Genomic DNA, 15,599 nt, shown 5'->3' with positions numbered 1-15,599 from the left:
CCATTTTGTTTCAAAGTGTATTTTCCAGTCACATGTAAATCAATATTATCTCCTGAGATACTCTTCCTCAGTTAAATAGTAACAGAGAGGAAGCCGTGCTTGTCTACACACTATCAAAACAAAAAGCAGTCAAGTAGCACTTTAAAGACTAGCAAAATAGTTTATTAGGTGAGCTTTCGTGGGACAGACCCACTTCTTCAGACCATAGCCAGACCAGAAGAGATATTAAATATTGAGTCTGTTCTGGTCTGGCTATGGTCTGAAGAAGTGGGTCTGTCCAACGAAAGCTCACCTAATAAACTATTTTGCTAGTCTTTAAAGTGCTACTTGACTGCTTTTTCCTCAGTTAAGTGACATAAAAGAGGAGGCTGAAACTGTCCACTGGAGACAGATGTTCCTGGATTTACAAAAAAAAAAAAAAAAAAATGGTGACTATGAAGATAGAGGTCTAGATTCTCCCCTCTCTTCCCCAAGTATAATTCAGGAGTGATGCCAGTAATCATGACGTAAGTGAGATCTGAAACAAGGCCCTAGTCTCTCTACTCCAGAGACACAAGCATGTATAAATCCTAGTTATGCCTGGGGTACAAAAATCTTTCTTTGAATGCCAAAACCAAGAAAACAGGACACAGCAGCCCTGTTGCTTTCTTTTTGGAAGCTGATCAGGGTGGGAAGCATCTTTACAAGTCTAGCAACATTGGAAATAGCTGTAAATGAAAATTAGCAGGTTTGAATGGCAATGATTATCTGAGGCCGCAGTCGGGTTGGCAGTGCACCGCAATGTGTAGCTCACTGGACAAAATGGAATCATGTTGCACTTCGACAAATATTCAGTGAAACCCGGCTCTTTTGTTTGAATAACCAGGTCTTGAGCAACACTATGGCAGTGGGTGTCAGGTCTCTGGAGTCCAGCAGTTCTGCACAGTTTAACACAGACAGTGTGTTCTGTTCAAGTAGACGAACTGCACTAAGTTTATGTGGTCTTTCTGCTCTACCCTTTTGATGTAACATTAGCCAGATACTATGAATCTGGACTAATTGCCATGCTTGTACACTTTTGCATTGACCTGTTTCCCAAATCAAAGATGCTGTGCCTTTTTTGTCTGAGAAGGAAATTTGGTCTTTTACAGCCATGTGAATGTTTATATGTTTTTTTTGTTTTGTTTTGTTTTTTTGTCTTTCCTTGTGATACAGGGCCAAGCATACCTACCATAAAACTTTGCTGGAGCAGGTTCAGGAGCTGGAAACTAAATCCAAAGAGCTGGGAAAAGCTATGCTTCGTGATAGTAACGGAAAAAGGTGGGGAGAATTCCATCCTAATATAAAGAGCAGACATGTCTCCTCCCTCATATACCCCGATTTTGTTTTTTCATTCATACCAAATTCTAGGTGAGATCCTAAGTACCCCCCTTAATTTTGTCCACACTTCTTTTATTTTTTTATCTATCTTTTGCACTTCATTTCTTCTTTATTACAGCTGCATGAGGCCAAATCTGAGACAACAACTCAGAGGTTCTTCATGATATTTACCACTTGGCTTCTGGGGCAGATAAAACTAAGTTTGTTGTATATTGGCTGACAGCAGGAGTTTTGATCCAATGTTCAGATGAGAAAAAAGGTTGCCTATGACTCTGGGCATGAAAAGTTTTAGGCCACCATTGAAAGGAGGAATGGAAAACAGAAAATAAGGTGCTCATTGGTATTTGGCTCAGTGAGTCTCACCTCACAGCCTTTACGTCTCACTTTTCATCTGTAATTTACAGGGCTGTGAGTACCGCTTTCTCAGCATGGTAATTTGTACATCTCCCTTCCAGCCATGCCATATGGACTGAACGTATTGGCGTTATTAAATGCTTGATTGTAAGGGAGCGTACATGTTGTGTGGGAACTTTTGTCTGGTGTGAAAGAAGCTAAAGAAAATCATAGTGAGGCTTTTGCTTCAGACAGTTTCTTTTGCCTCTTTAGAAAGTGGCTCTGCCTCAGTGAATCAGACTGCTCCCTGAGTTCAAAAAGGATTTCTAACTAATTCTTGTGTTCCTGAAACAATATGGCACCACATGACCTGCTAAGGAACTACATGATCATTAAACTGGATCTTAGCAAACCTTATAAACTGGCAAACTGAGTGGAATGGGGCTTTTAAAAAGATTTCATTCTTCCAGGGCAAGGTCATCCTTTGAGTCTTTGATGTCTATTCTAAGGTAAACTAATTGCCATATTGTAGCTGCTGCTGAGGCAAGGAGGATAATAAATTTTCAGCTTAATTTCTCTACAGCTAGTGCAAGTCACAGGCTGCCCAGAAGTGAATTTGCCTAATGCAATGAGAAGCTTTAGCGATTCCCTAGCAGGACTATGTTTGTATGATGTGCCCTTAGTGCCTAGATCTCAGTTGCAAGGATCAAGATCCAAGTTCAAAATAGTACAAAAGAAAAAGAAAAATCCCAAAATATGTGGGGATCATTTTAATTAACAGTGAGTCACTTTCTGCCTTACTACTTTTGAATACTACAAATGTATGGTTTTATTTGTAAAATGCACATACATGCAAAGAGGCTCGAGTTCACCTAGAAATGTTTAAAATTAATCAGAATCTTCAGTGAGCAAAATCAACAAAAGTAAATGGCTCAGGCCAAAATTTTGAATCTAGAGGATCTAAAATTAGAGACCTAAATATAAATGGTCTAATTTTTAGTGGTGCTAAGCAGCCACCTCAAAATCCAGGATAGCTGAAGGTACTTAGCAGCATTGAAAATCAGGCAAAAGCTTGTTTAAAAAGAAGTGGTTTGTACCTTGAACAAATAGTCAGCAATCTCAAATTCTGTTGGACCAGTGGGAACAAATTGGATCCAAACTACTTCTCCGAGAATAAGCTGTCCTCAGACCCAGGCATCCAGTTCTGTTAACCTGTGAGAGAATCTGCTCTGGGGATGGTTCCTGTATTTGTACCAAACACACGATTGTATTTCTGTGTGATGTTTGCATTTCACTGATAATATGGACTGTCTCTTATTGACACCACTAGAGGGCGGGAAGTAAAACTGTTGTATGATGTATGCTTCTCTGGGCTGTGAGACCAGGAGGAAATCCCATTAATAGCCATCAAAAGGCAGTTGTAGTTTAAGCTGTTTATGTGCATACGTGTGTCTTCTAGAACTTGATTGTTTTCCCCGCTTAGGTTTGCATGTTGTTGTGGCTTTCTCTAAATTTAACATCTGTGTTGTAATTCATTCAGATGCTGCATGTTTTCATAGCCTTTTATTTTATTGCATTCTCACGGCAAACACTTTCATCTACATTCCTCCTCCCTATAGATTCGCTTCATTCTCGAAACGCTTGCATGGAGATGATGTAAGGAATCCTCCTGGCCTTCCTTCCCATCCCCCCCCCCCCCCCCCGTACATTTTTTCTTGTTCCTAATTGCTCCCAGATTTTCTGGGTGGTCCATCTGTGAAGTAGATAATGGTGGAGTGCCTCAGCCTGCTATAGAGGTTGGTGTGTCATGCCTATGATGTGGCCTCCTGAGTGCTCCCTGGAATTATGTCTTTTATCTCCTTTGTTTGTCTGCTGGCTCTTTCACACCTGCTTGAAATCATGTGCTGGTCCTTTGGGAAGGGAGGGAGTTGGGGAAGTGGCATACTGGGAATTTCCCGGCACTGCAGTCTAGCTCATTTGACTACATAATTTGGTTTGTTTGTTTTTTTTTAAATTTCCTGAGTGTTGCTGGGAACCGGGAGTGCTATGATGTGTGCTCCTTTGCTTGCTCCTGCTGGGTGCCCCCACTGATGGCTATGATATCTCTGTTTCCCCTGAAACTACTCAGGAAGGGAAATGTGCTAACTAGAATCCACGTGTTTCTAGTGGGGTGAGTATATAGTGAAACTGCACCAAACAGCCAGTGCCCTCTGAGTAAATGTTAGCATTTGTTGGAAGTATTTCTGAACAACACAGCCACTAGACATGTGCTTTTTGCAGACCCTGCTGGGAGATAAGCTGGCTGTCATCAGGATCTCCTTTCCTGTCTCGTGTGGCATACACTATTTTTGTGTAGTATCTTTCACAGAAAAGTATCACAGAATACTTCACACCCTATTAAAGATAAGAGAGGGACTTGTGAACATTTATGCAAGAATGAGGTGCAAGTTCTGGAGGTTAGAAACTTTTCAGCTTAAAAGCCAATGATTCATAAACCCCAGGAAACTAAGGAGGGCACAAGGCATTATGGAGCGGGGTGCATGTTATCTTCTGAGTTACAACTGGGTTTGTTTGTAAATGCTGGATGGGATAGCACCATGGACTGCCCTTTGGCCTGCCAAGGAGCATTAGGCTCTTTGTCACTGGGGGAGCCATGCATATATATCTAAAATCAGGCTGTGTGTATCCTCAGTCACTCCATTTGGTATGACACAGACTCACAGTTGTAGTTTTTGAGATGAGTAAAAAAGAAAAGCTCCCCATCACTGAGTAAATTAAACTCTTCTTAATCTTCATCCATCTGACTGGTTTCTAGAACCTAACTAATTTTTATTCATGACCTAAATATGAAGGAAGAAATTCTCCTGATACTCACCAGTGTTGTGAACAGCCAGCAAGATGAGAAAGCAGAATGCAGGTACCTTGCTATGTACAATGAAGTAAATTGCTCAGGGGAAGGTGGACAACATACTTAGCATCTTAAACCCTCACAGCCCTCTATGCCGGTGTAACTGCTGACTGGCAGACTCAGACCTGGGACCTCTGGAGCTTAGTGCAGAAGCCTTTACGGTTTGGGATAAAAGCCAGCTGCTCTCAGCTAATGCTGTAGAGAAGACTCCCTCTTTCTCTGTGTAAGTGATCAAGGTACCACTGCATGGAACAGTGAACCCACACATAGGTGTGTAGTATCAGAGAGGTAGCAGTGTTAGTCTGTAGCTTCAAGAACAACAAGAAGTCCTGTGGCACCTTATAAACTAACAGATATTTTGGAGCATAAGCTTTCGTGGGCAAAGACCCGCTTCATCAGATGCATGAGTAGGGGGCGTGGTTTCAAAGGGGTATTTAAAGAGTGGGGTCCCAGTAAGAGGGAGGGCCAGAAGTGACAAGGTCTATTCAGCAAGGTGGAAATGGCCCAGTATCAACAGCACTTATCAAAAGAGGAAAAAACAAGTCAGATCAGACAGGGGGATGTGAGCCTTTGTCAGAGTCCCCATTAGACCCCATTAGACTCTGACAACGGCTCACATTCCCCTGTCTGATCTGACTTGTTTTTTCCTCTTTTGATAAGTGCTGTTGATACTGGGCCATTTCCACCTTGCTGAATAGACCTTGTCACTTCTGGCCCTCCCTCTTACTGGGACCCCACTCTCTAAATACCCCTTTGAAACCACGCCCCCACTCATGCATCTGATGAAGCGGGTCTTTGCCCACGAAAGCTTATGCTCCAAAATATCTGTTAGTCTATAGGTGCCACAAGACTTCTTGTTGTTCACATAGGTGTGTAGTTACACAGGCGGGGGGAGGGGTGCTTTGCCATTCTCCCAAGTCAGCAAGCTACCTGTGGGTGGATCTGCAGGCTCATTACTAGCTCCTTAATTAGACATTCAAGAGACTGCTGGGTTGGAATCCAGTGCAGCTGCAGGCTGAATGAGCTTTGGTTTGGGAAGGAAATAGTCTCTGTGACACTCATATGTAACAAAGGGCAGGATTTAGCACTAAATTTACATGAACTTGGAGAGATGAGGGGACAATTTACATGCCAAAGCAAACACGGACACCTAAGGAAAGGATCTCTGTGAGATTTCCATGATGGAAACAAACACAGTTCCTATGGATCCACGTATTGTAAGTTGCTCTGAAAATAACCAGGGAGAAATGCTTTATACCCAGGTCATGGCTCATAAAGGGTCAATTGTAGAGGGTCTTATTTAGTTTTTTCTCCATCTAACCCAGCAGTGTCCAATAGGAACTCAAAGATCGTTACATTTGTGGTTGTCGTCTTTCCTATTGGCCACATCCGCCCAAACCCCCTCTAAATAAATGCCCTTCCCCAGAGCCAGACACCCCAGCCTCACCTCCCAACTGAATGCCCTTCCCCTGAGCCAGGTGCCCCCTCTTCCCCCGCATTCTAATTCAAGGCTGGTGATTCACCAGAGCCACCACTGGTGCCGCTGTTATGCACTTCTCCCACCAAGCGGTGGGGCGTGTGCACAGAGCAAGCAGACGGCACTCCTTGCACGCGGTTCCCAGGGGAAGCTGCATTTAAAGACTCCAAGAGCCGCATGTGGTTCGAGAGCCATATTCGTCACAATGCGGTATCCTATTTGCCACATGTGGTGAGTGGTGAATGTATTGGACACCCCTGGTCTAACCACTCATTGAAATCAGTGGGCATTTAGTCTGAGGAAAAGGGGCCAGAATGATTTTTAGCTTGAAAATTAATGACCATGTATTATCACCATGTCCACCCAATAATCCATGAATAAAGCAGTACAGTATTTTGCTTTGTGAAGGTGAGTTTTGCTAGTTAAGAGGGTTTCTGTGGTTCAGAATTGCATAAAGAACTCCCTGCTTGTTTTATTCATGGTGCGTGTGGATGGGGTGATATTTATTTCATATGGAATAGCATTGCTGCTTTAACAGTTTACTCCTAGAAACCGCAGGACTTGGCGAAGTTGTAACTGCAAAGTGTCCCTGTCATTTAGAAGACGGAAAGAATTTCTCCAGATCATATGGAACTGTGCTTTGTAAAGCAGTTTTGCCCATGCCACAGGAATAAACAAAATCAGGTTTCTGTAGGCCTGTTTTTTGAGTTGTACTTTTAGGCAGGGTCTTCCATTACACTTTGTTTCTTTGGCTCTTATGGTGTAAACTCTTTCTAAAGTCACATTAAAAAAAACTGTTCTTTTTATCATCAGGTAAGAAAAACCAACACCGTTTTTCAGTGTAGTGTAAAGAACGGATTCTCACCATTTCAGTAGTATCTCTGCCCAACAAGCAGCTGCATTATGGTTGAGATTCTCTTTCATTTAAGTGCTTTTTGCTAAGTACATGTTACTCTGTTACTTTGGTAAAAGGAGCTGCATGACTAGCCTTTTCTACTTAGAACCAGCTATCTTGTTAATCGTCTCTTCTGCTTTACTTAGTCCATGAATGCAGATGCCTATCTAGTCATTTCGATAGCTGTAGGACCCAGGAGTGCTCAGCCAGCAGACACAGGAACTTAGAAAGGATTGCTCACTCAATAGGCCCCTTGAGAGAGGAAAGAATAGAGTCAGGGAAATCTGACACAGCCTCCTAACTGTGTATTGTAGCCTCATGTTGTCAACCCTCCAGTCTCAGAAAGGCAAAAATAGAATTGCTAAAACATATTTTAAAACAAGCCTCTGCATAAATGAAGGGCCTGCTCCTGCTGCCATTGAAGTCAACGGGAATTTTTCTTTTCACATCAAGGTTTCGGTTTGTTATATTTCTGAGTACTAGATTTTTTTGTCATTTTGTATGGATGCATTTCAGTCAACATACAATTGAGAGAGGGAGACCATTTCAATAAAGCTCTTTACACCAGCAGGTAAAACAGAGAGTTGCAAACTGCATTATACTCACAGTGCTAAATTCTGATCTCAATTATATGTTGATTTCAGTGGATTTACTCAAGCTTTACGCAACTCATAGAGTGGAATCTGGCCCACCTTGTGCAGCTGTGCATAAAATTGGGTAGCAACTGAGAGGTACATTTTCTTTTTGAGGTTTAGGTTTTCCTAGCAAATTTTCCAGATGTTCTTCACACCATTTCAGGAAAGGAAATATTTCCATCTCTCCATTAACACACACAACAAAGTGACTGTCCTTTGTGCTTTTTCTCCCGGCTTTTTACTTAAAAAGATACTAGACTCTTTTTACTAGGGAAATGCAAATAAAATGATATCACTGCTCCCTCTATCTCTCTCCCCCTCTGATATAAATGTATATTCTTTTTTATTCCAGTTCATGGAAAATGCTTCTTTTTTTATTTATCCCGTTTTATCTAGATGAAGGTAAAGAGAAATGGCAAGTTTATTCACATTTAGTATGCACTGTTCATTTCTGGCACTTCATCCCTTTGGCATGAGGCATTTAAAATCACACAGCTTGATCCGGCTCTCATTTAGGAAGCAGCTCTTCAAATCAGCTCAAGCCGTGGCAAAGATAAACACGATTGATTTTTTTTTCCAAGTGACAATTTCACAGATCAAAGAAACCGACTTGTACTTGCTCCCTCTACAGTACAGTAGGCTCACCTCACATACTGGTATTTCCTATCAAATAATTATCCTTAAAAAACTAGCAAATACCATTTTAAAAAGGATCCAGAGTGAGGCTTAAAGCTGTACTTCAGAGCTGAAACAGACACAAGCATGCAGGACCAAATTAAGCTGCAAATTGAAATGGAAAGGTGGGGCATAAAAGAAATCAGAATTAATACTGATTAAGAAACTAGTCTTCTCCTCAGCACTTAATCCTGAGGTATTGGGGTGGGCTGGAGAGATCTCCACGCGAGGAGGGGGAAAGAATCTTCCCTCCAGGGTTCACAGCAGGACATCGGCTCCATGACAACAGCTCCAGACTAATGGCTTGAGCAGGCTCTTTGACCTGAGTTCCTCCTCTGCCCACTCGCAGGGAAGAGGGAAGAGGATTTGCATACTCTATGTTTTATTATGATATACCTTAGCAGCAAAGAGCATATATTAAGGGTTGCATTTAACAAGGGAAGACTAAAGAGAAAATACTACATACCCTGTACCAAGACAAGGTGTCTACCAAGGTATCATTTATTGGAATAACTTCTGTATGGCCTAACAAATCGAGCCTCTAAGGTGCTATAGGACTCCTCATTGTTTCAGAGACACAGACTAACATGACTACCCCTCTGGGACTTTCATTGGTGATAGAGACAAGCTTTCAGTCCACCCTGTCTCTCTCATATCTTCAGCTCCACATGGCTACAGCTGTAGTGTGTATGTACCCAATAGTCTGTTACCAAACACTCGTAGGACTCAGTCAAACCAGATTGTTTTTCAAACCAAGCAAATCCCCCAGCCTACACTGAGAACTATGCCCAGGCAGTTTAACAATTCAGCCATATTTGCAATGGCCTAGCCTTTAAAAAAAAATCTGGTAAAAGAGGTTGTTGGGGACAGGGTTTAGGGGTAGGAATTAGTTAACACAAGACAAGTATATTTCCTATCCTTGCCAAAGTTAAAAATGACTGAATGGATCTTGTTCATACTTTCCAATAACAAATCACCTTTCGGCAGAGACCAAGCATGGAAAATTTCAACCTCAAAGGTGACTGTGTCCGAAACATATGAGTGTGTAGGAAAAGAATGTTATAATTGGAACTGTATTGCAACCTTATCTATAGAGGATACTACCAGCACCCACTATAGTATGTGCAAAGTGATGCACTTAGAGAGTAGAAATAAACAGCACTGATACTAAAGTGGGAATGGTTGAAAAGCAATAAATCACTCTTCATTTCCTGGTATTCAAAGGCATAAGTTTAGCTGAAGCAGCACAGAGCAATCTTAACTCTGTGTTAGTGATGTTTTGGGACAGTTAATAGTTTTATAGTAGTTCACATGTGGACACCTACACACAAACACAGATCTTTGAAGCACTTTGGAGTGAAAGTTGATATGATGGTCTCACACTTACCATAATTTTGTAGCTGTGCTGTCTGTCTAAGCAGGTAATTTACATTTAATGACAGCAGGCACCTTATAGTACTCTGTAGAGTTATGATTACAATACACAGGGCACATCATATGAATGGAGGAGTCGAGAATCCCTAAGCAACTCCTCTATGGTGAACTCTCCCAGGGCAAAAGGAATCAAGGTAGGCCTCTCAGGGGATATAAAGACTGCGTGAAGGCCAACATTGCTCATGCTGGTTTAAAACCAGATCAGCTAGAGCAGCATGCAAAAGACCGAACAGGCTGGCGTGCTCTCATATGACGCGCGTATGACAACTTTAAAGAGCAGAGACGCGTACGCCTCATTGATGCTCGTGAGAGGAAGAAAGCAACAGCAGCAGCTGCACCAACAGAGCCAGGACATTTCCCTTGCCCCCACTGTGAACGCCCATGCTGTTCAAAGCTTGGACTCCTCAGCCACATGCGAGTCCACAGCCGATGATCCTGTGCAAGCTCAAGATGTCATCGTTGGACACAATGAACTACCTACACCATATACACACACAATCCCAGTTATAACAACCTGCTAAACAAAGGTCAGAATACATGGTCCAAGTAAAGCCATGAATGGGACAGTATTATCTTCATCAAAACATAATTTAAAACAAAAACCAAAAAAAAAGACACTTGTCCTAAGAAAACAAAAAAGCAGTCCAGTAGCACTTTAAAGACTAACAAAATAATTCATTAGGTGATGAGTTTTCGTGGGACAGAAAATAAGTTACACCCATGCAGTCTTGCTGACTTTCCTGAGGGTACATCCACACTGACCCTAAGATCGACTCAATCTTCGGGGGTTCAATTTAGCATGCCTAGTGAGGCTGTGCTAAATCGAATGATCAGGGCTCCACCAACAACTCTGGTGCTCCTTACAGTCACCAGGAGTAAGGGAAGTCAACAGGAGAGCTTATCACATTGACTTCCCGCTGTGGGGACAGCAGGAAAAATGATTTAAGTTACATCGACCCCAGCTATGCAATTGCATTTCAGCTGCAGTTATGTATTGTTAATCAATATTTTACCTGTAGTGTAGACCTGGCCCAATTGTCATTACTTGGGTAGAAAATAGAGAATAATTTGGTCCGAGAGTTCCATATAATAGAGTTTCCGTGTGAACTGTTATATATAATGTAAAAAGAACTGTCAAGCATTTGAAATACAGTAAAATGAAGGCCTCCTGCTACCAAGCTCTTTCATAAACTATAACAATCGCATTACTACTGCAACTCCATTATGTAAGTTGTGTGATAGTCTGAACAGGATGAGGATAAACAGATGTTAAAGCAATATGTGAGTTGCGCTGACCCAGGCATCATATGTTTAACATCTAGGAACTTAACTGCTACAGTGTCATCTTTCTGGGGTACATAGAAAGAGAGAGAGGATGGAAATACAGTCAGTCTGTTAAACTCAGACTCTCTTGCTACTGATAAGCATTTGCTTTCTATCTGAAATAACTAGATGTTTGATTCCTAGAGAATTTTGAAAAGTCTAGTAGAATTGTAAAAACAAAAAAATGCCCAGCTTCTGAATCACTCACTTACTGCTCTTGGGCGAGACTCTGCACTCTCTGCGTTCCTCCACTGCACTTTATACCCAGCCATGATCTCATGCTTTATGTTTGTTGATGGTTCGTTGCATATTTACAGGAAGATACAGAAACCACTTGGTTATTTTTTATTCAGTCTCCCTACTTGAGTGATATATTGAATATGTGCCTAGATGCTGACTTTGCAAAGAAAAGGCTGAAGATTTCATATTATACACATCAACTGTTAGTATTTAACACCCCTGCCATAGAGAACTTCCTCAAGAAGCTTCTAAGAGATCTCTGCTGATTATAGAGACTTCATTATCAGTAAAGTCTGTTTTCTTTTAGAAGTAAAAAGACCTCCTAGTCAGACTGATCTCACAGAGTAAAACATTCCATCAGCCTGATGCCAGATAACCAAAAATAACACCACCTCTTCATGAACCACAACCAAGACACAACCAGCACAAACCCCAGCTATTACTGCCTCACATCATGATGTGAGGATCATTGTTTTTTCTTCACACACCAAAAACCCAAATGATCAGTACTCAGGTAGCCACTCACCTGTCCACAGAGAGTGACATTCAAATCTGCACGAGGCTCTCTCATAAATGGACACAGTTTACCGCTCCCCTTCAGAGCTGTGTTTATGGGGTAAAGTGGTACTTAAGTAATGCACAGGGTCTTGGTGAGGCCTTAGTACCAAGCTAAATGTCACCTTACAATAATTACATAGGATTTGCTTAATCTAACTCAGTCAAGGTTCAGCAAACCCCAGCACATGTGCCAAGAGTAGCATGCGAGCCAGTTTTCTTCAGCATGCGGGGCAGGAGCTCAGCCCCACCCCTCTTCCCCCATGCAGCTGGGAGATTGCTCAAAGCTGTGCAACCTGTGGATTAACAAAATACCAACTAATGCTACCAACCACCACCTAAATGGTAAAGCTCTGCATCTTTATTTATTTACTAATGAAGCTGTTGTAAGTAGGACTGTTTGTGCCCTTTAAAAATATCACTGATGCTTAGACCATACGTCGAGGTCCAAAGGTCAAATTCAGCCCTCTGACTCAGAAAGGTTCCTGACCCCTGAGCTAGGTTCTCCATCCACGAGACCCTTACTTTCCATTCCATTCATTCTGAAGCCACCTCATGCCCCTCTTCTTCAGCCTACTCTTGCTATTGCCAAGCTCCATCTTAGCTGTTCCCCTTCAGTGAACTCCAGTAATGCAGTTATTTAATTCTGTGTTAAAAGGAAAACAAATTAACATTTGTGGTACAGGGCTAGTGCAGAGAGAGTGCACTCAGATGTCGAGGATATATGTGGGGAGGGGTCATCCCGGGAATCAGTCTCCTATGGCCAAGCTGGTGACAGAAACTGGCTGGGAGATGTGATCCAGCAGTGACTGGCACACCTAGATATTATGCTGGGTGTGGGATGACTTAGGAAAACCTTACTTTACCATCTTACCTAGGTGGGGGGGGAGGGGGAGTATGATGAAGACGTGAAAGAACCCTCCAGAATAATTGGTACATTTCTAATGGTCAGGTGGGCTATTAACCAGCTTCCTGGGTCAGTGTCATTCTTCTGTAAAATTCACTCTGTATAATCTTCTGATTAACATAGAAATGACTGTTAGGAAAGGGGACTGATTCAGGGGACCGAGAGGACCCAGGAAAAAGTGATGTAGTGTAAGTGATGTAGTGATTGATAGAGGTAACGAAAGCTGGAGAAGAAACCTAAGTCTCCAGGGTGAAGCTTTGTTCTTTTCTCCCTTGCTTAACAACATACTGAACTGTTATTTCCAGCAACAGAACTGATGTACACATAGAAACAAGAAAATCCTGGCTAAATTATTGGTTGGAAGGGGCAGATGAAACCCATAAATAGGTTTAATTCATCTCTCCCAAAAGCATGAAACCCATAACAAAAGTGATTAGCAACCAAAATGTCTAGATATTTTTAATGTTATGTATGAACTTTTGAAAAGGTGCAAAGGAAGACTATAGGGGTCACAACGAAGTCTTCAGGTAGATGGAGTTAAGGAAATCTGATTCTCCTCTCACACCAGCTTGGCACTGTTGTACCACCACTCACCTCACAGAAGTATTTTGGCATAAGAAGGATCAGAGCTGAGGAAGAGACCTCAGACAAGAGGATATGTAGCAGGATGTGTAACCGTAGAACGCAACATACCAAATCAGGGCTCCCTTACTAGGCCATTTAAAGAGAGTGCAGACTTCCAGCTTGGACTATGAGGCTTTTCTGATTTATACCACAGCCATACTATGATTTAAATATTGCTACTGCACTGAATAGAAGAAATTGTGATATTTCACGTGCACATAGAAGGGCACTGGGATTCATAGTTATCCAGGTAACAGGAAAAAATAGCTGGGTATTTTCCTGTCCTATTGGCTCAGGGTTGTGTGTGTAACTCACTATATTTTGTATTTAGGAGTCTGTGGGTCATACCTCAGCTTTGTATTTGCTACATATTCATAGGGTTAGGGGATAGCTGCCAGAATACACACACATTTTTTAATTTTTACAATGTGTGTGCAAATTTCATGGCTCCGTCAGGCTTTTATGGCCAATAATAAATTTCTTCCTGCAGGATACTGCAGGGACTGCAAAAAAGCAAATCATCTCATATAGTTGTGTTTATATTGGTCTAAAAATTTTAAATAATCCTAGCATATTAAGGTAAGAAAAATCCTAACTAATCTTGTCCTTTATAAATAACCTGCCTTTATCCTGCCACTCTGCTAGCTACGAGTCAGATTCTAAGATCCAATTCTGAAGGAAAATAATAAAGAGAAAGAAAAAACTGGTGCATGTATTTTCCATGGAGACTCAGTTTTAAGTAAGACATCTGCAGCCACTTTAACCTTCACTTCTTTGTGAGCCCTGCTTTTGCCACCAGCCAATTAGTGAACTCTGGAGGACTTTCTGGGTCAAGCTATATCAAGTACCTCAAATCCTCATTAACACTAATTAGTGCTCAGTAGGTTAATTGGTGGTGAAGCTCATCTTTTTTTAATTACTCACACAAATGAGCCAGCAGGACATTGTGGTCAGATGTAAATTATTCTGTTTGTTTTGATGCTCCTCATTTGAATGCATAAAGCCAGATGTTTGTTGCCCAAACTTAGGGCCTGTTTGCTTTGGTTGTAGGGAAAAAAAGAACAAAACTTTTTAGTATAGTTAATAAGCATCTTAGCTGACACCTTAGAACAATTAAGACCCGGGATGCAAGAATGATTTTGTGCATGGGATAGAAAAAGCCTAATTTGAAACGGTAACATATCACCTTACGATGATCCTTCAATCCCTTATCAGACAACAAAAAAATGCAATTTTATTGATATAGTCCAAGAAGAATCATACAAATTGGAAAAGGTAAAGACTCAATAGGTTGCTTGACCATCAGAGGCAGCCATTGCAAGAAAGTTCACTTAACAATATCAACAAGAAGTCCTGTGTTAGTCCTTATAGACTAACAGATACTTTGGAGCATAAGCTTTTGTGGGCAAAGACCCACTTTGTCAGATGCATGAGTCAGTATATATGCAATATATTCTCTACCATTAATTCAGGGAATTGAACACCAGAAGGGACCACTATGACTGACTTCCTGGCTTATGCACCTCCCCAAAATAATTGCCGCTTGAACTAGAGCAGGGCTTGTAGAAAAACATTCCATCTTGATTTAAAAGCTGCCAGTGATAGAAAATCCACAGCAGCCTTTGGTGAGTTGCTTCAATGGCAACTTATTGTCTCTTAAATAGATAGGTCTACACAGCTAAGTTATTTCTAAAGAGCAGCTATTATTTCAAAATAACTTTGCTAGTGTCTACACAACGCAATTGCTGTTTCAAAATAATTTCAGAATAGAAGTTGGCTTATTTTGAAATAGGTAAAACTCATTCCGCAAGGAATGGCACCTCTTTTGAAATAGATATTTCGAAATAAGGGCTGTGTAGGCAGGGAATAGAGCTTATTTCAAAATAAGCCATAGCATGTCCTATTTCAAAATAGGCTCTAGTGTGTGTAGATGCTCTATTTTGTGTGCAGCAGCATTGTTTCAAAATAAGCTATTCCAGAATATCTCTTCCGGAATAGCTTAATTTGAAATAACACTGCTATGTAGACATAGCCAAAATGTGCACCTTATTTCCAGTCTGAATTTGTCTTGCTTGAGATTCCAGCCAAGGGATCCCAGTATACCTTTGTCTGCTAGGCTGAAGAATCTGTTAACAAATGTATGTTCTCCTAGTAGGTGCTTGCAGATTGTGATCTTAAACTTAGTCTTTCTTAAAGTAAATAGTTGGAGCGCCTTTTCTGTCACTTTAAGGCAG

At 41.4% G+C, this 15,599-nt stretch overlaps 1 protein-coding gene across 2 annotated transcripts in view; it reads left to right on the top strand.

Moving 5' to 3' along the window:
* ATP8A2 (ATPase phospholipid transporting 8A2) overlaps nucleotides 1-15,599 on the top strand; it is a 556,173-nt gene that overhangs the window by 524,608 nt on the left and 15,966 nt on the right. Inside the window, exons 29-30 of one of the 2 annotated variants that reach the window (XR_012644144.1) lie at nucleotides 1,195-1,299; nucleotides 3,312-3,348. Coding sequence is in view for 1 of the 2 variants with exons in the window: in XM_074985625.1 (XP_074841726.1) it covers nucleotides 1,195-1,299 (105 nt within the window). In the remaining variant the exon portion in view is untranslated. The remainder of the gene's footprint in view (nucleotides 1-1,194; nucleotides 1,300-3,311; nucleotides 3,349-15,599) is intronic. The other variant, XM_074985625.1, reaches the window with a different exon arrangement.

This window comes from Carettochelys insculpta, chromosome 1 (genome assembly GCF_033958435.1).
Source record: "Carettochelys insculpta isolate YL-2023 chromosome 1, ASM3395843v1, whole genome shotgun sequence".
Taxonomy (NCBI): Eukaryota; Metazoa; Chordata; order Testudines; family Carettochelyidae; genus Carettochelys; species Carettochelys insculpta.
This window is presented reverse-complemented; position numbering and strand designations above follow the sequence as displayed.